The 20,076-nt window shown below is 38.8% G+C and overlaps 2 protein-coding genes across 2 annotated transcripts; both read left to right on the top strand.

Moving 5' to 3' along the window:
* Positions 1–12,882: 12,882 nt before the first annotated feature.
* Positions 12,883–14,895, top strand: LOC132047762 (toMV resistance protein Tm-2(2)-like). Its single transcript, XM_059438759.1, has one exon. It carries the CDS (start codon positions 12,883–12,885, stop codon positions 14,893–14,895), a length of 2,013 nt encoding a protein of 670 aa, XP_059294742.1.
* A 1,397-nt stretch (positions 14,896–16,292) lies between these two features.
* LOC132047761 (uncharacterized) lies at positions 16,293–16,826 on the top strand. Its single transcript, XM_059438758.1, has one exon. The coding sequence runs from the start codon at positions 16,293–16,295 to the stop codon at positions 16,824–16,826; it is 534 nt and encodes a 177-aa protein (XP_059294741.1).
* The last annotated feature ends 3,250 nt before the right edge of the window (positions 16,827–20,076 follow it).

The raw sequence follows: 20,076 nt of genomic DNA, 5'->3' as shown, positions 1-20,076 counted from the left end.
AGCTTTTGTTAGTAACTTTTTTTCCCTTGAAAAAGACTCTTTTGTGAATGCACAATCATGTTATCTCAGGATATCTTTCGAAAAAGTTATTATTGATGTAAGACCACTTAGTATTAGGGGCAATCATGTACAAAATGAATCATCATTTGGGATTCGAGAGAATAGATAGGATGAACTAACACTTGGGGGACTAAAGACAACTATCATGTCAAGTACTACTGAGAACTAGAGTTGGGAGTCATACGTGTTCGTCGTTTGTTCATTTTATGTAATTCATGCCAAAGAAGAAGGAAGAAGGGATAGCTTTACATACCTTGAAGCTTATCTATTCGCCTACTTCTACTTCTCGAACTTCATAAAATCTACAATCAAGGAATTCATACTATTGTTAGGCTCGTTATCAAGTGCTTATCTTAAGCCTTTAAATTAACTCTTTCTAAAATACTTGAAATTTCAGCATCTCCCCGTTTATATGCCCTAGCCCGAAATTACGATTCGGGAAGTAACCAACAACAGCAACATTTATTACACCTTTCATTTTATTTCAAGTAGATTTTGGCTTATTACGGTGTATACCCTCGGTTTGGTAGTCCGCACCCGCAGCTTTACTCACGAGATATTTTACGTTGTATGTATACGGGGGCATAAATAGGCATCCTTGACATTACAGGAATTAAGTCGAAACGAATCGAATCGAGCAAAACGAAGGAAGCTTCAGAAACCGCCGAAACCAACATCGATGACCACGTCGACGAGCCGTCGACCGGGCACCGTCAACGGTTCTCGAACTCGACATCTCAGCGGTGGTTCGACGGCCACGCGATGGATGTCGACGCGTCGACGACCGTCGACCCGGCTCGTCGACCGTCGACGACCGTCGAAGTTCAACCGCCAGTTCCGACCGTCTATAAATATAAGAACCCACGTTTTATTTCATTATTTTCACAAAAGCCGTATTCTATATCTCTTTGAACCCTCCAAAAAACCCTCCTCTATTTTCACAACAATCTATACCAAAAAGCCAAGATCAAAGCCAAGAATTGACGGATTCATATACTAGGAAGCCTACTAAGGTTTGTGGAGAGTGAGGATTCCTTTGGCATGCAAGTGGTGGATTCCATTCTAATGGAGTAGAGTGACTCAAGGCTTGTTCCCAAGTGTTTAAGGTGAGTTCTATGTTTATTCCTATTATTGAGAGCATTGGGGTTGAAAGACTTGGATTATGGAAGAAAATAGAATATAGAGCTCAAAGGTGAAAGTAATAGTAATCTTAAATAGGAGTTGACATGAATCATGGCTCTTGATGTATTATGAAGAGAATCTTTCTATAAATGATATTAAGAACATGGGAGAAACATAATAGGAGGACGAATGCAATATTGTATTATGACCATAGCTATGGATGCCCTTGAAATGGGAGTAGGAGAATTGAATGATGTATGGTTGATGAAGATTGTGGATTATGAGATTATGAATGTTCTTACAAATGTTTGGGAGATGTTATATGGTATGGGGAAAATTGTAGAAACTAAGGAGATGTTGCCCAATTTTCATTAGCTTTAGTTCAAATATACTTATGTTATCGATTATCTAATTTTTGTACGAATTCCCTCAAGGTAGAATCGCAAGTTAGCGAGGCAGCGAGTGAACGATAGAGAGTTGAAGAGATACAAGGTATGTAAGGCTCGTCCTTTCTTTTCTAAGGCATGATCCCGATGGCATAAATCCCCGACCCTCTCTCCATGACCTTCTTACATCCCATGAACTATGAGTCTATGTTATATAGAGCCTCTTTATGAGATAAAAAGAATAAGAGATATATTATGAATACGATAAAGGTAATGGTGAACCAAAGTCTAGAGATTCTAAAGCTTATGATACAATACTATCACGATGTTCATGCTATGAATACGATATGACATTTTACGAGGCTAATGACCATCATACGATCCCTTGATGTTCATTGTTGCTAAACCCACCTTATGATGTTAATTCCTTCAAGGTGAGGTATGATGATCATGCATACTCCATACGGAAATCGGGGGTTCTCGACCTTACGTCACCCCGATATAGTTTTAGATTATCTTCGAGTTCGAATGTATGTTTTATGAGATGTATACGATGATGAGGTTACACCGTGCCTAGATGGCCGGACATGTCATCGCTAAGCAGTCGCTTATGATCCCATCATTCCTAGATGGCCGGACATGTCACCGCTAATGCGGGCTGCTTACGACACCACCACGCCTGGAAGGCCGGACATGACCACCACTAGTGGGCGGCGTATGATGGTTACCCGGACGCGGGTTAACGACGAGGGTATATGTGATATGATGATAAATGTGATATGACTAAAACGCGCACACACTTTTAAAAGTTGAGCAGGTTATATATTCATCTCATGTCTTATGATTTTTCTATTATGCTCATTTTATTCATGCCTTACATACTCAGTACAATGCTCGTACTGACGTCCCCTTTCTTTGGACGCTGTGTTCATGCCCACAGGTAGACAGGGAGGTGATCCAGAGTCGTAGGAGCTATCAGCAGACTTTGAGAGCACTCCATTGTTCCGGAGGTGCCACTGATTACTATTTTGTATACATATATTTATATTTTGGGCACGACGGGGTCCTGTCTCGTCTTATGTCTAGTACTCACAGTAGGCTCGTAGATATACGTGTGGGTTATTGGTGCCCGTATATGTCAGTGTACATTTTTGTATATCATTTTTTTTGGTAGCCGTACAGGCTTATGTATATCTATGTATAGCCTCAGGGTATTTATATATGTATGTGTTTAGGTTGAGTATGATAACTAGAAATATGAATGGTGCTCGGTAGTTAGCTCTGGGTACCCGTCACGACCCCTAGTCGGTCGTGACAAAAGTGAATATCGAGCTTGAGTTCGGATCTAGGAAGTGTCTACGAGTCGTGTCTATAGTCTTATTTATGGTGTGTAGCGCGCCACAATTATAAACGAGAGGCTGGGGCATTTAGGAAAAATGACTATTCTTCTTCTTAGATCGTGTGATAGAGCCGTGTTATAGGATTTTCCTCCTCCCTAATTGTGTGTTATGATTTCGATAAAGAGAAAAAACCGCCGCCCGAAGGGCAAGGCTACGACGGAAAGGCGGATAGAAAGGGGCTGCCAGCTAATGTGGGAGGAAGGCGAATCACGTAATGAGGCTCGATCAAACACCTCCTCATACTCCCTATTGTAGAAGAACAAGAAGGGGGCCGCCCCTATGCCTCCGGTTCCTCCACCGCTGCTTGGGTCAACAAATGATCGAGGCTATTCATCTATTGACACAGTTAGTTGCCGCTCAAGCACGGCCGCAAATGCAGGGTCCGAGTGACGGAGCGGAAGAGCCCGTGATTTCATGAGTTTAAAAGGTTTTTCGGGTCAAAGCCGGATGAAGATAAGGTTTTATTGATGAAATGTTGAGGACATTAAAAAGTATTCATGCCTCCGAGACCGAATCGGTAGAGTTAGCATCTTATAGACTCCCGAGATGTGGCGGTTCTATGGTATAATAATTGGATATCCTCGAAAAGAGATGCGCTCCTCCGGTTTGGCAAAAATTTGTAGATGCCTTCATTCGTCACAATTTGCCACCCGAGGTTCATCGGGCTAGAGCAGATAAATTCTTGAATTTGAAGCAAGAAAACATGAGTGCCCGGGAGTATAGCCTTCACTTTAACTCATTGGCTAGATATCTCCGACTATGGTGGCCGATATGGGAGAATAGAGTGTATAGGTTTGTGAGTGGCCTAGGGCCACATTTGTTTAAAGATTGCTTGACAAGCTTCATTACGGGGGAGGGATGGATATTTTCCGCATTCGTGCCCATGCCCGAATCTAGAAGAAGCGAACGTCGCAAAGGGGTGAGCGGGATATTGATATAGGGCAAAGTACGAGGGCCGGATCTAGGTCCGTGTAGCGACTATGGTCCGGGGGGGGGGGGGGGATTGAGACAGTCATAATTCAGATATTCAGGCCAGTCAGCGACTAGTGCACCTCCTCAGTTTGCAGGCAGGAGATTGGACCATCCCCTCATTCATTCAAGGTCGAGTTCGAGAGCCTCGAGTTTTCGGTTTGGGGTGATAATAGCCGAGAGAGACCACCGGTCCCACGATGTAGCCGGTGCGGTAAAGTTACATTCGGGCTGTGTCGTCGAGCTACAGATGCTTGTTATGTTTGTGGACAGACTGGGCACGTGATGCGTGATTGTCCCTCGAGGTATGGTAGAGGTGGGGTTCGACCCGCGGGTGTCGCCAGTGGTTTCTTCTCTCCGTGCCCCGACAGATGCGGGCGGACCCCCGATTCCGGCGGGACGAGGTAGAGGCAGAAGGAGGAGCGTCGATTCGGTGGTACTCAGCCCCGTATTTATGCTTTGGCTGGACGACAGGATCTTGAGTCCTCTCTGGATGTGGTTACAGGTATATTGACTATATTCTCTCATGATGTTTATGCATTGATAGATCCGGGTTCTACGTTATCTTATATTACTCCCTATATTGCTGATCGTATTGGGGTGAAACCCGAGCTAATTAAACCTTTTGAGGTATCTACTCCAGTTGGTGATCCCGTGATAGCTAGACAAGTGTACAAGAGTTGTGTAAATGTGGTATGCGAATGCCAGACCAAAGTTAATTTAATCGGTAAAAATGTTAGATTTTGATGTAATTATGGGTATGGATTGGTTGGCCTCATGTTATGCCAATGTTGATTGTCCAACGAAAGTAGTTCGATTTCAGTTTAAAGGAGAGCCCGTGCTTGAATGGAAAGGTAATACAGCATCTCTTAGAGGTAGGTTTATTTCCTACCTTAAGGCAAGGAAGATGATAGCTAAAGGCTACATTTATCACCTAGTTCGAGTTCATGATACCGAAGCAAAGCCACCGACTTTTCAATCCGTCCCGATAGTGAATGAATTTCCGGATGTATTTCCAGATGAACTTCCAGGCCTTTCCCCGGAAAGAGAGATTGACTTTGCTATTGATGTATACCGGACACCAAGCCCATATCTATTCCTCCTTACCGAATGGCTCAGGCAAAATTGAAAGAGTTGAAGGCTCAATTGAAAGATTTGTCGAGAAGGGATTTATTAGGCCCAAATCATCACCGTGGGAGCACACCGTCCTATTTGTGCGAAAGAAAGATGGTTCCCTACGGATGTGCATTGATTATAGACAATTGAATAAAGTGACGATTAAGAAGAAATATTCGCTACCAAGAATTGATGATCTGTTTGATTAGTTACAGGGCACCAAGTGATTTTCCAAAATCGATCTAAGATCGGGTTATCACCAAGTGAGGTTAAAGAAGAAGATATTCCTAAAACAAACTTTGGAACAAGGTATGGCCACTATGAATTTTCGGTAATGTCGTTTGGGTTGACGAATGCTCCGACAGTGTTTATGAACTTGATGAACAATGTATTCAGTCCACTCTTAGATCTGTTCGTGATCGTGTTCATTGACGATATTCTTGTTTACTCTCGGCCGGAATCTGAGCATGCGGATCATTTGCGTATTGTCCTTGGAATTCTTCGGACTCGAGAATTGTATGCAAAATTTTCAAAATGCGAGTTTTGGTTGAATTCTGTGACTTTTCTGGGCCATGTTATTTTGACCGATGGCATTCGAGTTAATACTCAAAAAATTAAGGTCAGAAGACTTGGCCAAGGCCTACAACGCCTACGAAAGTTCGTAGTTTTCTGGGATTAGCAGGTTATTATAGAAGATTTGTGGAAGGAGTTTCTTCCATTTTAGCACCATCGATTTAAGCTAACTCGAAATTAGCCAAATTTCAATGGACCGATGTTTGTGAAAGCGATTTTCAAGAGTTAAGGAACTATTGACTTCGACCCCCCCGACACTCCCGTGAGAAGGACCAGACGATTATGTTGTGTATTGTGATGCCTCTGGTGTTAGATTAGGCTGTGTATTGATGCAGCACCGTAAAGTCATTGCTTATGCTTCGAGGTAGTTGCGAAAACATGAAAAGAACTATCCAACTCATGATCTTGAATTGGCTGCGGTTATTCATGCACTAAAGATGTGGGGACATTACTTGTATGGTGTTCATGTTGATATTTATATGGACCACAAGAGTCTCCAATATATCTTCTTGACGAGAAGGAGTTAAATCTTTGACAGAGTCGGTAGTTGGAATTATTGAAAGATTATGATGTGAGTATTTTATACCACTCTGGAAAGGCGAATGTAGTGGCTGATGCACTTAGCCGCAAATCAATGGGAAGTCTATGTGAGATTCCTTCGGAGAAGAAAGAATTAATCGTGAGCTCCACTAGCTAGCTTGACCTTGGAGTTCGTCTAATTTATGCGGCGAACACAGAGTTGGTATTCATAACCCAACTATTGTTTCATCTTAGATATGGAGGTGAGAAGCGCCAATACGAAGATCCTTAGTTGAGCCATTATAGAGATACATTTCATGAGAAAAAGAAGTCGCCATTTGAAGTTTCTATAGATGGAGTTCTTAGGTACCAACACAGGCTATGTGTCCCAAATGTTGCAGGACTACGTCGTCAAATTCTAGAAGAAGCTCATTACTCCCGATATTCTATTCATCCAGGAGCGACAAAGATGTATCACGATCTTAAGCTAATGTATTGGTGGGATGGAATGAAAAAGGACGAAATTTGTAGCTCAGTGTCCAAACTGCCAACAAGTGAAGGTCGAGCATCAAAAGCCAGGAGGATTATTACAAGCAATGAAAATTCCAACTTGGAAATGGGAAGCGATAAATATGGATTTCATTGTGGGGTTACCTCGTTCCCGAAGCAAGTATGACTCCATATGGATGGTCGTGGACAGACTCATGAAATCAACCCATTTTCTTCCAGTCAGAACCATATATTCAGCAGAGGATTATGCAAGATTGTATCTTAAGGAAATTGTGAGACTTCAAGGTGTTCTGTTATCTATTATCACATATAGAGGAGAACAATTTACTGCTAAATTCTGGAAGTCATTCCAAGAAGGTTTGGGTTCTCAGGTAAAGCTTAGTACGGCGTTTCATCCGCAAACTGATGGACAAGACGAACGCACTATTCAGACATTGGAAGATATGTTACGGGCATGCGTGCTAGATTTTGGTGGTAATTGGGATGATCACTTGCCTCTAATCGAGTTCGCATACAATAACAGCTTACCATTCCAAATATCCGCATGACCCCGTATGAAGCCTACATATGGAAGAAAGTGTAGATCCCCAATTGGGTGGTTTGATGTCGGGGAAACACAATTAATAGGTCCTGAGTTGATTCAACAAGCGGTGAAAAAGGTCAAGGTCATCCGAGATCGATTGTTGACAGCCCAAAACCGCCAGAAATCCTATGCGGACAACCGTCGATGAGGTTTAGAATTTCAAGTGGATGATTGGGTATTCCTGAAGGTATCACCGATGAAAGGCGTGATGAGATTTGGTAAGAAAGGCAAGTTGAGTCCTCGATATATTGGACCCTATAAGATTGTCCGCAAGGTGGGTCAGGTAGCTTATGAATTGGACTTACCCTCAGAACTTGAATCAGTCCATCCGATTTTTCATGTCTCAATGCTTCGAAAATGTGTTGGAGATCCTACTAGGATTGTGCGGGTAGATGATGTTCAAGTGACAGAAAAGCTAGTTTATGAAGAGTACTATGGCTATCTTGGACAGACAGCAGAGAGACTTAGAAACAAAGAAGTAGCTTAGATCAAAGTCTTATGGAGAAATAATAACCTAGAAGAAATGACTTGGGAAGCGGAAGAAAATATGAAGTCTAAGTACCCACGCCTATTCCAACCCCCGGAAGAGATCCAAGGTGCAACCTCGATATTGTGAGTTATGTATGCTTTCTTTTCATGCTTGTGGCCGTGAGTGACCATAATTTATTGCTATCGTGTTGTAGCCCTGTGTGGCATAGTTATTATAAGCTGTTGTGACAGGATGGTAGCGCCATGTTACAGGGGAAACTCTGGCGAAATTTTCGTAGAAGTCCCGAGAACTTAACATTCGAGGATGAATGTTTTTAAAGGGGGGAAGAATGTTACACCTCCCATTTTATTTCAAGTAGATTTTGGCTTATTGGCGGTGTATACCCTCGGTTCGGTAGTCCGCACCAGAGCTTTACTCACGAGATATTTTACGTTGTATGTGTACAGGAATATAAGTAGGCATCCTTGACATTACGGGAATTAGAAGTGAAACGAATCGAATCGAACAAAAACAAACAGTTCGAAGCTATTTGAAATCGATCGCATCGACGGCCCACGTCGCGAGCGGCATGGCCCGGGCACCGTCGACAGGGTTCTGAACTCAGACATCTTAGGTGGCAGTTCGACGGCCACGTCGACGACCGTCGACCCGCGGACCTGGAAGTTTCCAGCCCTGTCTATAAATATAAGAACCCACGTTTTATTTCATTATTTTCCACAAAAAGCAAATTCTATATCTCTCTAGAAGCCTCCAAAAAACCCTCCCTCTATTTTCACAACAATCTATACCAAAAAGCCAAGATCAAAGCCAAGAATTAAGGGATTCATATACTAGGAAGCCTACTAGGGTTTGTGGAGAGTGAGGATTCCTTTGGCATGCAAGTGGAGGATTCCATTCTAATGGAGTAAAGTGACTCAAGGCTTGTTCCCAAGTGCTTAAGGTGAGTTCTATGTTTATTCCTTATTATTGAGAGCATTGAGGGGTTGAAAGACTTGGATTATGGAAGAAAATAGAATATAGAGCTCAAAGGTGAAAGTAATAGTAATCTTAAATAGTAGTTGACATGAATCATGGCTCTTGATGTATTATGAAGAGAATCTTGCTATAAATGATATTAAGAACATGGGAGAAACATAATAGGAGGACGAATTCAATATTGTATTATGACCATAGCTATGGATGCCCTTGAAATGGGAGTAGGAGAATTGAATGATGTATGGTTGATGAAGATTGTGGATTATGAGATTATGAATGTTCTTACAAATGTTTGGGAGTTGTTATATGGTATGGGGAAAATTGTAGAAACTAAGGAGATGTTGCCCAATTTTCATTAGCTTTAGTTCAAATATACTTATGTTATCGATTATCTAATTTTTTGTACGAATTCCTTCAAGGTAGAATCGCAAGTTAGAGAGGCACGCGAGTGAACAATAGAGAGTTCAAGAGATACAAGATATGTAAGGCTTGTCCTTTTCTTTTCTAAGGCATGATCCCGATGGCATGAATCCCCCAATCTCTCCATGACCTTCTTACATCCCAGCAGAACTATGAGTCTATGTTATATAGGGCCTCTTATGAGATAAAAAGAATAAGAGATATATTATGAATACGATAAAGGTAATGATGAACCAAAGTCTAGAGATTCTAAAGCTTATGATACAATACTCTCACGATGTTCATGCTATGAATACGATATGACATTTTACGAGGCTAATGACCATCATACGATTCCTTGATGTTCATTGTTGCTAAACCCACCTTATGATGTTAATTCCTTCAAGGTGAGGTATGATGATCATGGATACTCCATACGGAAATCGGGAGTTCTTGACCTTACGTCACCCCGATATAGTTTTAGATTATCTTCGGGTTCGAATGTATGTTTTATGAGATGTGTGCGATGATGAGGTTACACCGTGCCTAGATGCCCGGACATGTCACCGCTAACGCGGGTCCTTACGATCCCACCGTGCCTAGTGGCCGGACATGTCACCGCTAACGCGGGCTGCTTACGACATCACCGCGCCTGGAAGGCCGAACATGACCACCACTAGTGGGCGGCGTATGATGGTTACCCGGACGCGGGTTAACAAAGAGGGTATATGTGATATGATGATAAATATGATATGACTAAAACGCACACACTCTTAAAAGTTAAGCAGGTTATATATTCATCTCATGTCTTATGATTTTTCTATTATGCTCATTTTATTCATGCCTTACATACTCAGTACAATGCTCGTACTGACGTCCTCTTTCTTTGGACGCTGTGCTCATGCCCACAGGTAGACAGGGAGGTGATCTAGAGTCGTAGGAGCCATCAGCAGACTTTGAGAGCACTCAATTGTTCCGGAGGTGCCACTGATTACTATTTTGTATACATATATTTATATTTTGGGCACGACGGGGTCCTGTCCCGTCTTATGTCTAGTACTCTAGTAGAGGCTCGTAGATACGTACGTTTGGGTTGTTGGTGCCCATGGCGATGTCAGTGTACATTTTTGTATATCATTTTTTTTTGTAGCCGCACAGGCTTATGTATATCTATGTATAGCCTTGGGGTATTTATATATGTATGTGTTCAGGTTGAGTATGATGACTAGAAATATGAACGGTGCTCGGTAGTTAGCTCACCGGTACTGTCGGGAGCTCTATTAATGTCGTGACAACATCAATACTAACATTAACAACATCACTTTCAACACCAACATGTGCCATAAAATAGCCCACACACTGTTTTTCAACTTCGATAACTAACCAACTTACTATACCATTATTTAACGACTTTGTCTCCGAGAATAAACTGGTATTAACGTAAATAGAAAGAGATTCATACCTTATTCTTGTTAAAATAGCAATATCTCCAATAGCCACTTGAATCCACGCTAAAATCCACCGCAAAACAATTCTAGAATCACAACCATGCGTTATCCGGGCTTGATTAACGCTTCGCCACTTGAAAATCACTCAAACCCTCACTTTTTTTATGACGGAATTGCCCTTTATGGTCTTTGAGCTCTAATCGATTTTTTGATGAAAACAAAAATGAGGCTTAGCCCCTTTATAGGTTCAAATTCGGGGGTCGTAGCGATCGATTCTTGTAGCGATCGTAGCATGCGTTTTTGCTCTATCAGCCAAACTTGTAAAGTCCATAATTCTCTACTCCGATGTCCTATCGACGAGAAGTTTGTTGCGTTGAAAACTAGACTCGACGAACTTCATTTTAGGCTTTAGAAACACCTTAAAACACTTCATATGCTGAGAGATATTTTTCCCTCAAGTTGGACCAAAATTTTCACACGAAATACCCATCCTTTCTCCAAAGTCATAATACTCCATTTCTTCCACTCATTTCCTTATAAAACCTTCCGGTATACCTTATGTACATCCTTCATCCATTAAATATACTTAATAATGCTTGCTCCTTATATTCCAAAGTGGTTTTACTTAATCATAACTCAACGTACTTATGTTTCAAATTTGATAAGTGCATCTTCGAAGATACGAGGTGTAACACTACAAGTGTTTGATATAAAAACTGTAGACTTAGCTAAAGATAGTAGAACACAATGAAAGAAAAAAGATCCATATCAGTTATAGCTACTAGCTGAGTGGCATGACTATGACACATATTGTGTACTTTTGATAGCTACTTGCTGAGTGGCATAGCTATGACGCATACTGAGTATTTCATAATCAGGCATCGTCTTATGATGTCAGGTGTCAGAATTAGCCGTGAGTAAGACAATCCACCTGCGAGTCAGAATTCTGCCTCTTCTCTATTTTGGTGAGTTCATTTTGAGATCATAAGTCTGGTGTTGTAATTTCATCTTTTTGTATAGGGCGAACTAACCCTGTAATTTTATTTATTGATTCATTACGTCATAGAAGCTCCATAGATGAATTGTGTAATATTTTGGGTTATGGCTATCGTATCCAATTAACGAGACCAATTAGCACATCTACTCAATCAAACAGCAAATATACATGGTTCTTGTCATGGGAGTAATTTTCAGGGAAACTTACCAATATGTACAGTTCGGCAGAAGCTATTTATCCAAGGGCGAATTTAAGTGCAAAAATTGGGGCACATGAACACATGATCTCTCCTTAAAACTAGGTATTTTATGTATATATTTTCTAAAATTAGTATAATATTATCTACTGGTACACATGCTACAACAAAGCTAAATGATGTACTTGATTGAAGGTTGAGTTATTTATCTAGAGGTCTAGGGATCAAGTCCCAGTTAATTAACTTTTTCCTTCTTTTTTTTTAGTGGTGAACTGTTCAAATCTAGATTCGCCTCTCGTATTTATCAATATGGCCGAAATATACAAAACCTATAAATTGATTATGTATATTATACTTATAAATATATAAAATCTGTACATTTGGTCACATTTTATAAACTAGATCACCCAAAGGCGTTGGGCCATAATTCTCCCTACCCTAATCTAATGTAACTATGTTTTTTTAAACCCTAAATTTCTTCCAGTTTTTTATGCATCATTTATTATTATTATTAAATCATTGAAGTCTCCTTTCTGTATATAATTATATATTACTTAAGGATTCACTGGTAACCACATGGCTCCTCCCAGTTCCCACTATACCGAAGACTTTTTCTTTTAATTGTTGAGATGTTTTAGTCTTACAACTAGAGTGGTAATTTTGTTAGTTACCTAATCATTTTAAGATAATAATTTATCTGTCTAATTATAGGGTTGGTACACCGGATATGCATAAGTTTACAATTTCCATTTTTTCTTGCATCAATTGACTATTGGATTACCAAATCATAGAGGTTTTATTTCGTTGACTACGATTATTAAATCAATAATTTATTTATATTCTACTTAACAGTCCGTCTGGGACTGAGGCTCAAACATTATTGTTTAAGTAGTAGTCCACCGGAAATAGTAGTTGTTGCTGTGTATTTGTGAAAATGACTTTTTTGTTTTTTCTTTTTGATAATTTGTCACTAGGTGCATTTTTTCTTGTTCACACGCAGTAGTAGTTGGACAACTCTGCATATGAGTGTCTTACTATAAGTACCTCTTAATTCAAAGAATCAAAACTCATCAAAATTGAAATAGCTGTTTGAAAAGAAGTTACTCATTGATCCTCACTGTCTCTGAAACACCAAAATCATGGAGTTAATTGCCATTGCTGCTGTGACAAAGAAAGTTGTTGATGTCATTGGCACTCTTGCCCTTGAAGAAGGATATCGCTTGTACTGGTTGCGTGAACAAATGGAGTGGATCCGACGACAGATGGAGAAGATGCAATCCATCTTGAAAGAAGCAGATGCCTATCCTACTAGTAGTGAAACATTGACAACAACAAGAAGACAAATCAGAGAACTTGTCTATGATATTGAGGACATCATGGACAAGTACTTTCCAAAGTTAGCTTCCCATAAGGCTAAGGGAAATGACTTTCTTTGCTGTTTGTCTAATTGCTGCACTGCTCATGAACTTGTTTTGGAAATTGAAGCAATAAAAGGCAGGGTGGAGGAAATCAATAGTGCCAAAACGACGTTCCCCACGTGTGATATTGGTAGTAGTGGTCATGATACTATATGGGAAGTGAGAAAGAATTTTCTTTATGGTGACGAAGAACCAAATATTGTTGGTTTTCAGGATGACATTGATGAATTGAAGATTAAGTTACTAGATCCAAAGATTGCCCATGATGTGATATCGATCGTTGGTATGCCTGGTCTTGGAAAGACCACACTGGCCAAGAAAATATTCAACATTGCTAAGGTCGAGTTAGCAAAAGATAGTCCCTACGACCTTCATTTTGAGTGTTCAGCTAAAGTTTATGTTTCTCATAAACAAAATTTGGAGGAGCTATGGAAGGATATAGCTGAGCAAGTTGGCATCAACAAGGAGGAAATGGATGCCAATCATGTGCCTACTACCCTGTCTGCATTTCTGAGTAAGAAGAGGTATGTCATTTTTCTGGACGATATATGGAGTGATGAAACATGGGACAAATTAAGCATTGCATTTCCTAATAAACCTAAGATTGGAAGTAGAATAATTATCACGTCTCGGTCTCGTAGGGTAGGGAGATATGCTGGAGGGAAAAAATCTTTACACAAGCTGCAGCATTTAGATTTCGAAAGTAGTCAAAAGCTTTTCAATGGACTACTTATAGGAGAAACATTTTCACCCACTCTAAAAGCTATTGGCCAAGAAATTTTAACAAAGTGTAATGGCTTACCACTTGCAATTACTATAGTAGCAGGAATGTTGAGGCAAAGGAAAACAAATCAGCACACATGGATTTATGTCCTCCAGAGTTTAAACAAGGATGATCAACTTTCGAAGGTCCTTGATTTAAGTTATCAAGATTTGCCATTTTATTTAAAACCCTGCTTCCTTTATTTTGGACTATTTCCAAAAGATCATGAAATCAGGGCAAGTGAAATAATTAATTTATGGGTGGCAGAGAAATTTATTCCATTGAGTGAACAAACACCTTTGGCTGAGGATGAGGGAGAGGCTTATTTAGGTGAATTGGTTGATAGGAACTTGATTCAAGTGGTTAGTAGAAGATTTGATGGAAGGATCAGAAGTTGCAGCATTCATAGTCTTTTACATTCAAGATGCATTTCACTTGCATCTAAGGACAACTTGTTCAAAACTTGGAGTAACATAGCTTCCAATTCTTATACAAGTAGCAGTGTTCGGAGATTCACCACCGATGGAAGTAGCCTCTCCCAATTTCTTTCTTTGGAACGTCAAGCTCTCAAAATCCGCACACTTTTTTATCTCAAAGGCTCGGATAAACTCTCGAAGAAACATCTGACACGAGTTCTTCGAGAGTTCAAGTTCCTCAGGGTCCTTGTAATAGAATGTCCTGAACTTCCACCAATATTTCCCAAGGTTTTATGCAATCTAAGACACTTGAGGCACCTCAAGTTAAGCGGCAATGGTCTTGAAAAGCTCCCAAAAGGTATAAGTAGTCTCCAAGATTTACTCACTTTAGATGTTCGCGGCTGCCCTTCTCTCAAACTTCCAAATTCTATTTGGAAATTGAAGAACTTGAGAAATCTCCTCATGCACGAGGACATGCACTGCTCAGTCAATGCCACACTTTGGAAAGTTTCCTCCGAATCTGATAGAGTTATCTCTTGTTGCGAGTCAACTTGAAGAGGATGCGTTAGAAAATCTTAAGAAACTCCCTCGACTAAAGGTCTTGAAATTGAGTCGAAGTTCTTTGGTTAGTGCCAAGATTATTTGTGTTGGATCTCAAGAATTTCCAAGCCTTGAAGATCTTAAAATTGATGAAATATTGTCTCTAAATGAGCTAACAACACAGAAAGGGGGGATGCCAAGGCTCAAAAAGTTGTGTTATTGTAAAGGGCATGGCGTACAAATTGATCACACTAGGTCCTTAGGACATGGTGGTAACAATAAATACTAGTTTAGTGACTAGGATGGAGCGTGATTATTATTATTATTATTATTATTATTTTGCCTTGTAATCCTTATGTTAACTTGTCCTTTGGAATTACCTCTGTTTTCTGTGTTGTTTAGTATTTCATTTTGAAAATACTTCTCAAGTAATGAAATGTTCCTTTTTCAAATACTAGAGAATCTTTAGTGTTAATTAATTTTTTCACTTAAATGTTGTTTCCATATACTGTATTCTATACTTCAACTGCAATGTCTCAATTTAAAGTTTTCTTGCACCTTGTTGTGGCCCTATTGTTTCTATATTAGTCAACCGATGCTCCTCAGCGGAAAAAAGAAGAAGAAGTCAATCGACGCTTTATAAAATGTGAATTGTAAAGCAGCATAAATAATATTCCTAAATTATATAGGTTCCCAACTAAATTCATGTTAAATTACTTTTCCTAATCGGCATACATAGCTTATACACTGATTATACAAGGTTATATTATACATGCATTATTTATGTATATATTATACATGTGTCTGTTATTTTTAGTTTAAGCGGTTGAGTTAAAGAATTATATTTTGAAAATATGCACTACATAATAATTTTTAAATAACAAATCAAACATCGAACGATAAATTATTCCTACCTTACAATTCCTATATTGTAATCCCCATATTACAACTGTCGATCCCGACTTTACAATTCTTGTATTGTTATTCCTATATAACTAATCACTAGTAAGTTTTTAAGTGCTCGAATTGCTTTTACTTCTTTTTTATTTTTTAAATTTTTGACTGTGGTAACTTTTGGTAATCTTTTCAAATTTTTGACACAGCTACAAGAAATATTTATTTTTGTTTTTGGCCAAAGCTATAAGACAATCAACAACATGTGGAAAGAGATAAACTATACATAGAATTACCTTATAACGACATTCAATAAATATCTCTTTCATTCTGCAACTCTATATTTGCCTTCAAGGCGAATTGCATGCAGAAACATTGCGATTTTCTTTTTAGCATCAAGATTGTAATTGGTGTTCAATCAGCTGAATCTAGAAAATTCTTTTTTTGTACAATTTGTTATTTAGTGTATCTTAGAGCAAATAAGTATACAATCAACAAAATCACCAAGTAACAATTATATGGGTTACTTGTTCCTTCTGCCTCAATATCCAAAAGTAGCCTGGAAGACTGTGGTTTTAAATACAACTTTGCATCCTAGATTCAAGTTCATCCTTTGGTTAGCTGTTCAAAATAGACTGACTACAGTTGATAGACTCTTGAAGATTGGGATTGTAGTGCCTACAGATTGTGCTTTCTGTGCCACAACCAGAGAAACATTTGATCATCTTTTCTTTGGCTGTTGTGTGACAAGAAGTGTTTGGAACAGACTGCTAGCATGGCTAGGATGTGCTAGAACTGTTGGATCTTGGCCTGATGAACTAACCTGGGCTTGCCAGATAGCAAAAAGGAAGAATGGTAAGAGCTCTATTGCTGCATATTGCTTTGCTATGACTGTCTACATCATTTGGAGGGAGAGGAACAATCTGAGGTTTAAACAGGGCTACTTCGATGCTGCCAAGATCTACTGGGAGATTGCACTTCATATTCATATCAGAGGGAATGGAATTCAGCTGTGGCAAAATGCTCTCCTTAGCTTGAACTCAATACCATAGACTAGTATTGTTACAGGGGTGGGCGTTCGGTCTTTCGGTTCGGTTTTTTCAAAGTTCGGTTCGGTTTTTCGGTTTCAATTTTTGAAAGTGTACACCGAACACCACACCGAATTAGTTCGGTTCGGTTCGATTTTTTGAAGTTCGGTTTCGGTTTTTCTAATTCGATTTTTTTTCAGCATGGGCCTGAAATGGGCTAATTTCTGCTTGTAAAATTAGGGGTGGGCGTTTTTATCAGCTAATAATTGTTTTATCGAGCAAGGTCAATTTAATTGGATGGCTCTGCGCAGACTGCAGAGTACTGATTATTGAATGCTTATTGATTGTTTCAGATGCTTCATATATATGACGAAGTCCTATAGATAAGTAAACCTCATCACCAAAATATTGACTTCTATGTTAACTTCCAATACCACATTGTTTTGCTACATAACTTAAAAGTTAAAACACATAAGAGGAGATAGAAGTTGATATCATACAGAAAATAATATTAAGCAGCTAAGAAGCAACAAGAAAATGGATCATGAACAGAGCCTATCAAAGGCAACATGAAGAACAGTTACCAAAGGTTACAGAACTTCGATATACATAAACTAAACAACTGAAGATGTACCAATATTAGCTATATTCGGGACAGACATCACATTTAAGAATGAATACTGGAAAATTTGAACTCGTGATGTAATCTTTTGTATCATGGATGTCAAGCTGATCATTAATTAAACTGACTGCAATTCATCATTTCATTAAATTGAGGACATAGGAGAGGAAGTGAGGAAATGAAGTTAGGGCTTAGGTTAACTGAATGAAATTAGGGTGGGTCTATAATCTATAGGGATGGACTTGAATACATTAATTTGGGCCTGAGAGAGTGGACTGAGTGTTGTTAAAAAAAATTGTATTCATGTAGTAAATCTTCCAAAAAAAAAAAAAAACGGTTAAACCGAAATACCGAAGAACCGTTGACCCCGAACCGAACACCGAATTTGGTATACAAAAACCGAAATCGAACCGAAACATCGAAAAACTGAATTAATTCAGTTTGATCCGATTTTTCGGTTTTCGGTGTTTATGCCCAACCCTAGTATTGTATAGAAGTTGTGTGTTTGTATGGTTTATCATCGATGCTATGTTATTTTTCTGGTTTCAGTGTATTGTACATAGCAGCATGTTGCTATTTTGAGAAAGCAGTGGGTCAGCGCTGCTTAGATTTGTAAAGATCACTTTTGGTTGAATGGAACCTTTCAGTTACCAAAAAAAAACAATTATATCATATAAATTGACTTTCATTTTTTTTTTCCCAGACAAATGCACACCTTTTCATTTATTTTGGGAATCTTTAGACAAATAACCGATCGGATTTACTACTTCATTTTTATAGTAGCTATATAAAGATTATACATTTTTATACACAATACATGTTACACTTGATTTTCAACAGGGAAAGAAGGTCAAACCTATCGATAGACATATGTGGTCATCCGATTCTTTCACTTGAACACCTCAACTAAATCTTGTTTCATTTAGACACCTGAGGTAGGGTTCGACTGTGCCATTTAGACACTTTTCGCTGAATCAGCCAAATTTACAAAGTGTGTGAAATACACTCGCTGCTGACGTGGCAAATGACAAATAAAATGAGGACATGTGTCTTTTTTAATTAAAAAAAAACTATTTTAAAATATTTAATAACAAATTAAAAGTAATACTTTTAAAAAGAAAAAGAAAAATTGATTTACACTCAATCAGAAAAAGACACATTATTAACAAAAAGGAAAAGGAAAAAAGGACACAATGAAAATTCTAAAATGAATAGTTGTTCTTGGTGTTTTTCACCATCTTCATGTTGTTCTTGTTACAACCACAATTTTTAATCCAAATTTTGAAGAGAAACTCCTCCAAATTTGTTATAACTTCAGCTAAAGATTCCCCACGAAGACCCAAAGACAATTCAACATTAATTGCTCAAAATTTTCATCAAATCAATTAACCCATTTTAAACCTTCAAGCTTTCTAAAACTCCACTAATGACAAGTTTTTTTTTTTTTTTTTTTTTAATCTTTTTGTGATTTTTTTTGTTTTGTTTATTAAATATAAACGCTTAGGGAGAGAGAGGGTGGTGGCGGTCTTGACTTTTTTCCGGTGAACAAGATAGCAATGGTGGAAGGTTTGTTAAATGGAGAAGAAAGAGAAAAAAATAAAGAAGAAGAAGGAAATAAAAAGAATAAAAAATATATATATATATGTTTTTGTTGGGCTCTTCACGCGCTAGTTTGGTGTGAAAATCGCGCAAGTTGCCAAGTCAGCGAAAAGTGTCTAAATGGCACAGTCGAACTCTACCTGTGTGTCTAAATGAAACAAGGTTTAGTTGAGATGTTCAAATGAAAGAACCGGACGATCACAGGTGTCTATCGATGGGTTAGGCCGGAAAAGAAAAAAGAAACTCAATAAAGATAAGGCAAACAACGGAAACTAAAAGTCTTGAGGCGCATGAAAAACTACATAAAGTGGCTTAATGAAAAAGAGGAAGAAGGACAGAAAATCTGAAAAGAAAATAGAAAAGATATCTCAAAGGAGCAATTTCAAATTACCAAAATCGACGTCGAACTCTAAAGTCTTTACAATTTCTATATCATGCCCGACCATTGTTAATTTGTTATGCATACCATGTTTGGAAAATGTCAGGTGAATATATAGGAAATATCAATACTACCAATTAAATGATGTGCTTATATGCTCCTTTTCAATTGACTTATAAATTCTTGGTTGTTCTTTTTGCCAACTACACACAAAGGCAAGTTTGGTTGGGTGTACAACGTGTATTAACCTGTACATATAATTCAAGTAGCACGCATTGGGTATAAACTGCAAAATGGTCGTTTGAGATGATTGGGATATTTTATGCGTCGATCTGTAGGTGTATCGGTCCATTAATATGAAATTATGGTAAGTATAGTATTAAAAGGGGACGAGATAGACCTAAAATCATATGGAAACAAGTCGTCTAAAGACCTACAAATGTGCTGAGTAAGTTAAAAATAGTAGGACACAATGGAGAAAAAGATCCAAATAGGTGGTAGCTACTGAGTATTCCTGCTAGCTACTAGCTGAGTGGCATAGCTATGAGGCATACTGAGTATTCCATACTCAGACCTCGTCTTATGATGCCAGGTCTGGGAATTGGGCGTGAGGAAGACAATCCACTTGTGACTAGAATCCCGCCTCTTCTTTATTTTGGTAAGCCATTTTGAGA

The sequence above is a fragment of the Lycium ferocissimum genome, chromosome 2 (assembly GCF_029784015.1).
Source record: "Lycium ferocissimum isolate CSIRO_LF1 chromosome 2, AGI_CSIRO_Lferr_CH_V1, whole genome shotgun sequence".
Taxonomy (NCBI): Eukaryota; Viridiplantae; Streptophyta; class Magnoliopsida; order Solanales; family Solanaceae; genus Lycium; species Lycium ferocissimum.
The sequence above is the reverse complement of the archived record's forward strand: the minus strand, read 5'-3'. Positions and strand labels throughout refer to the sequence as shown.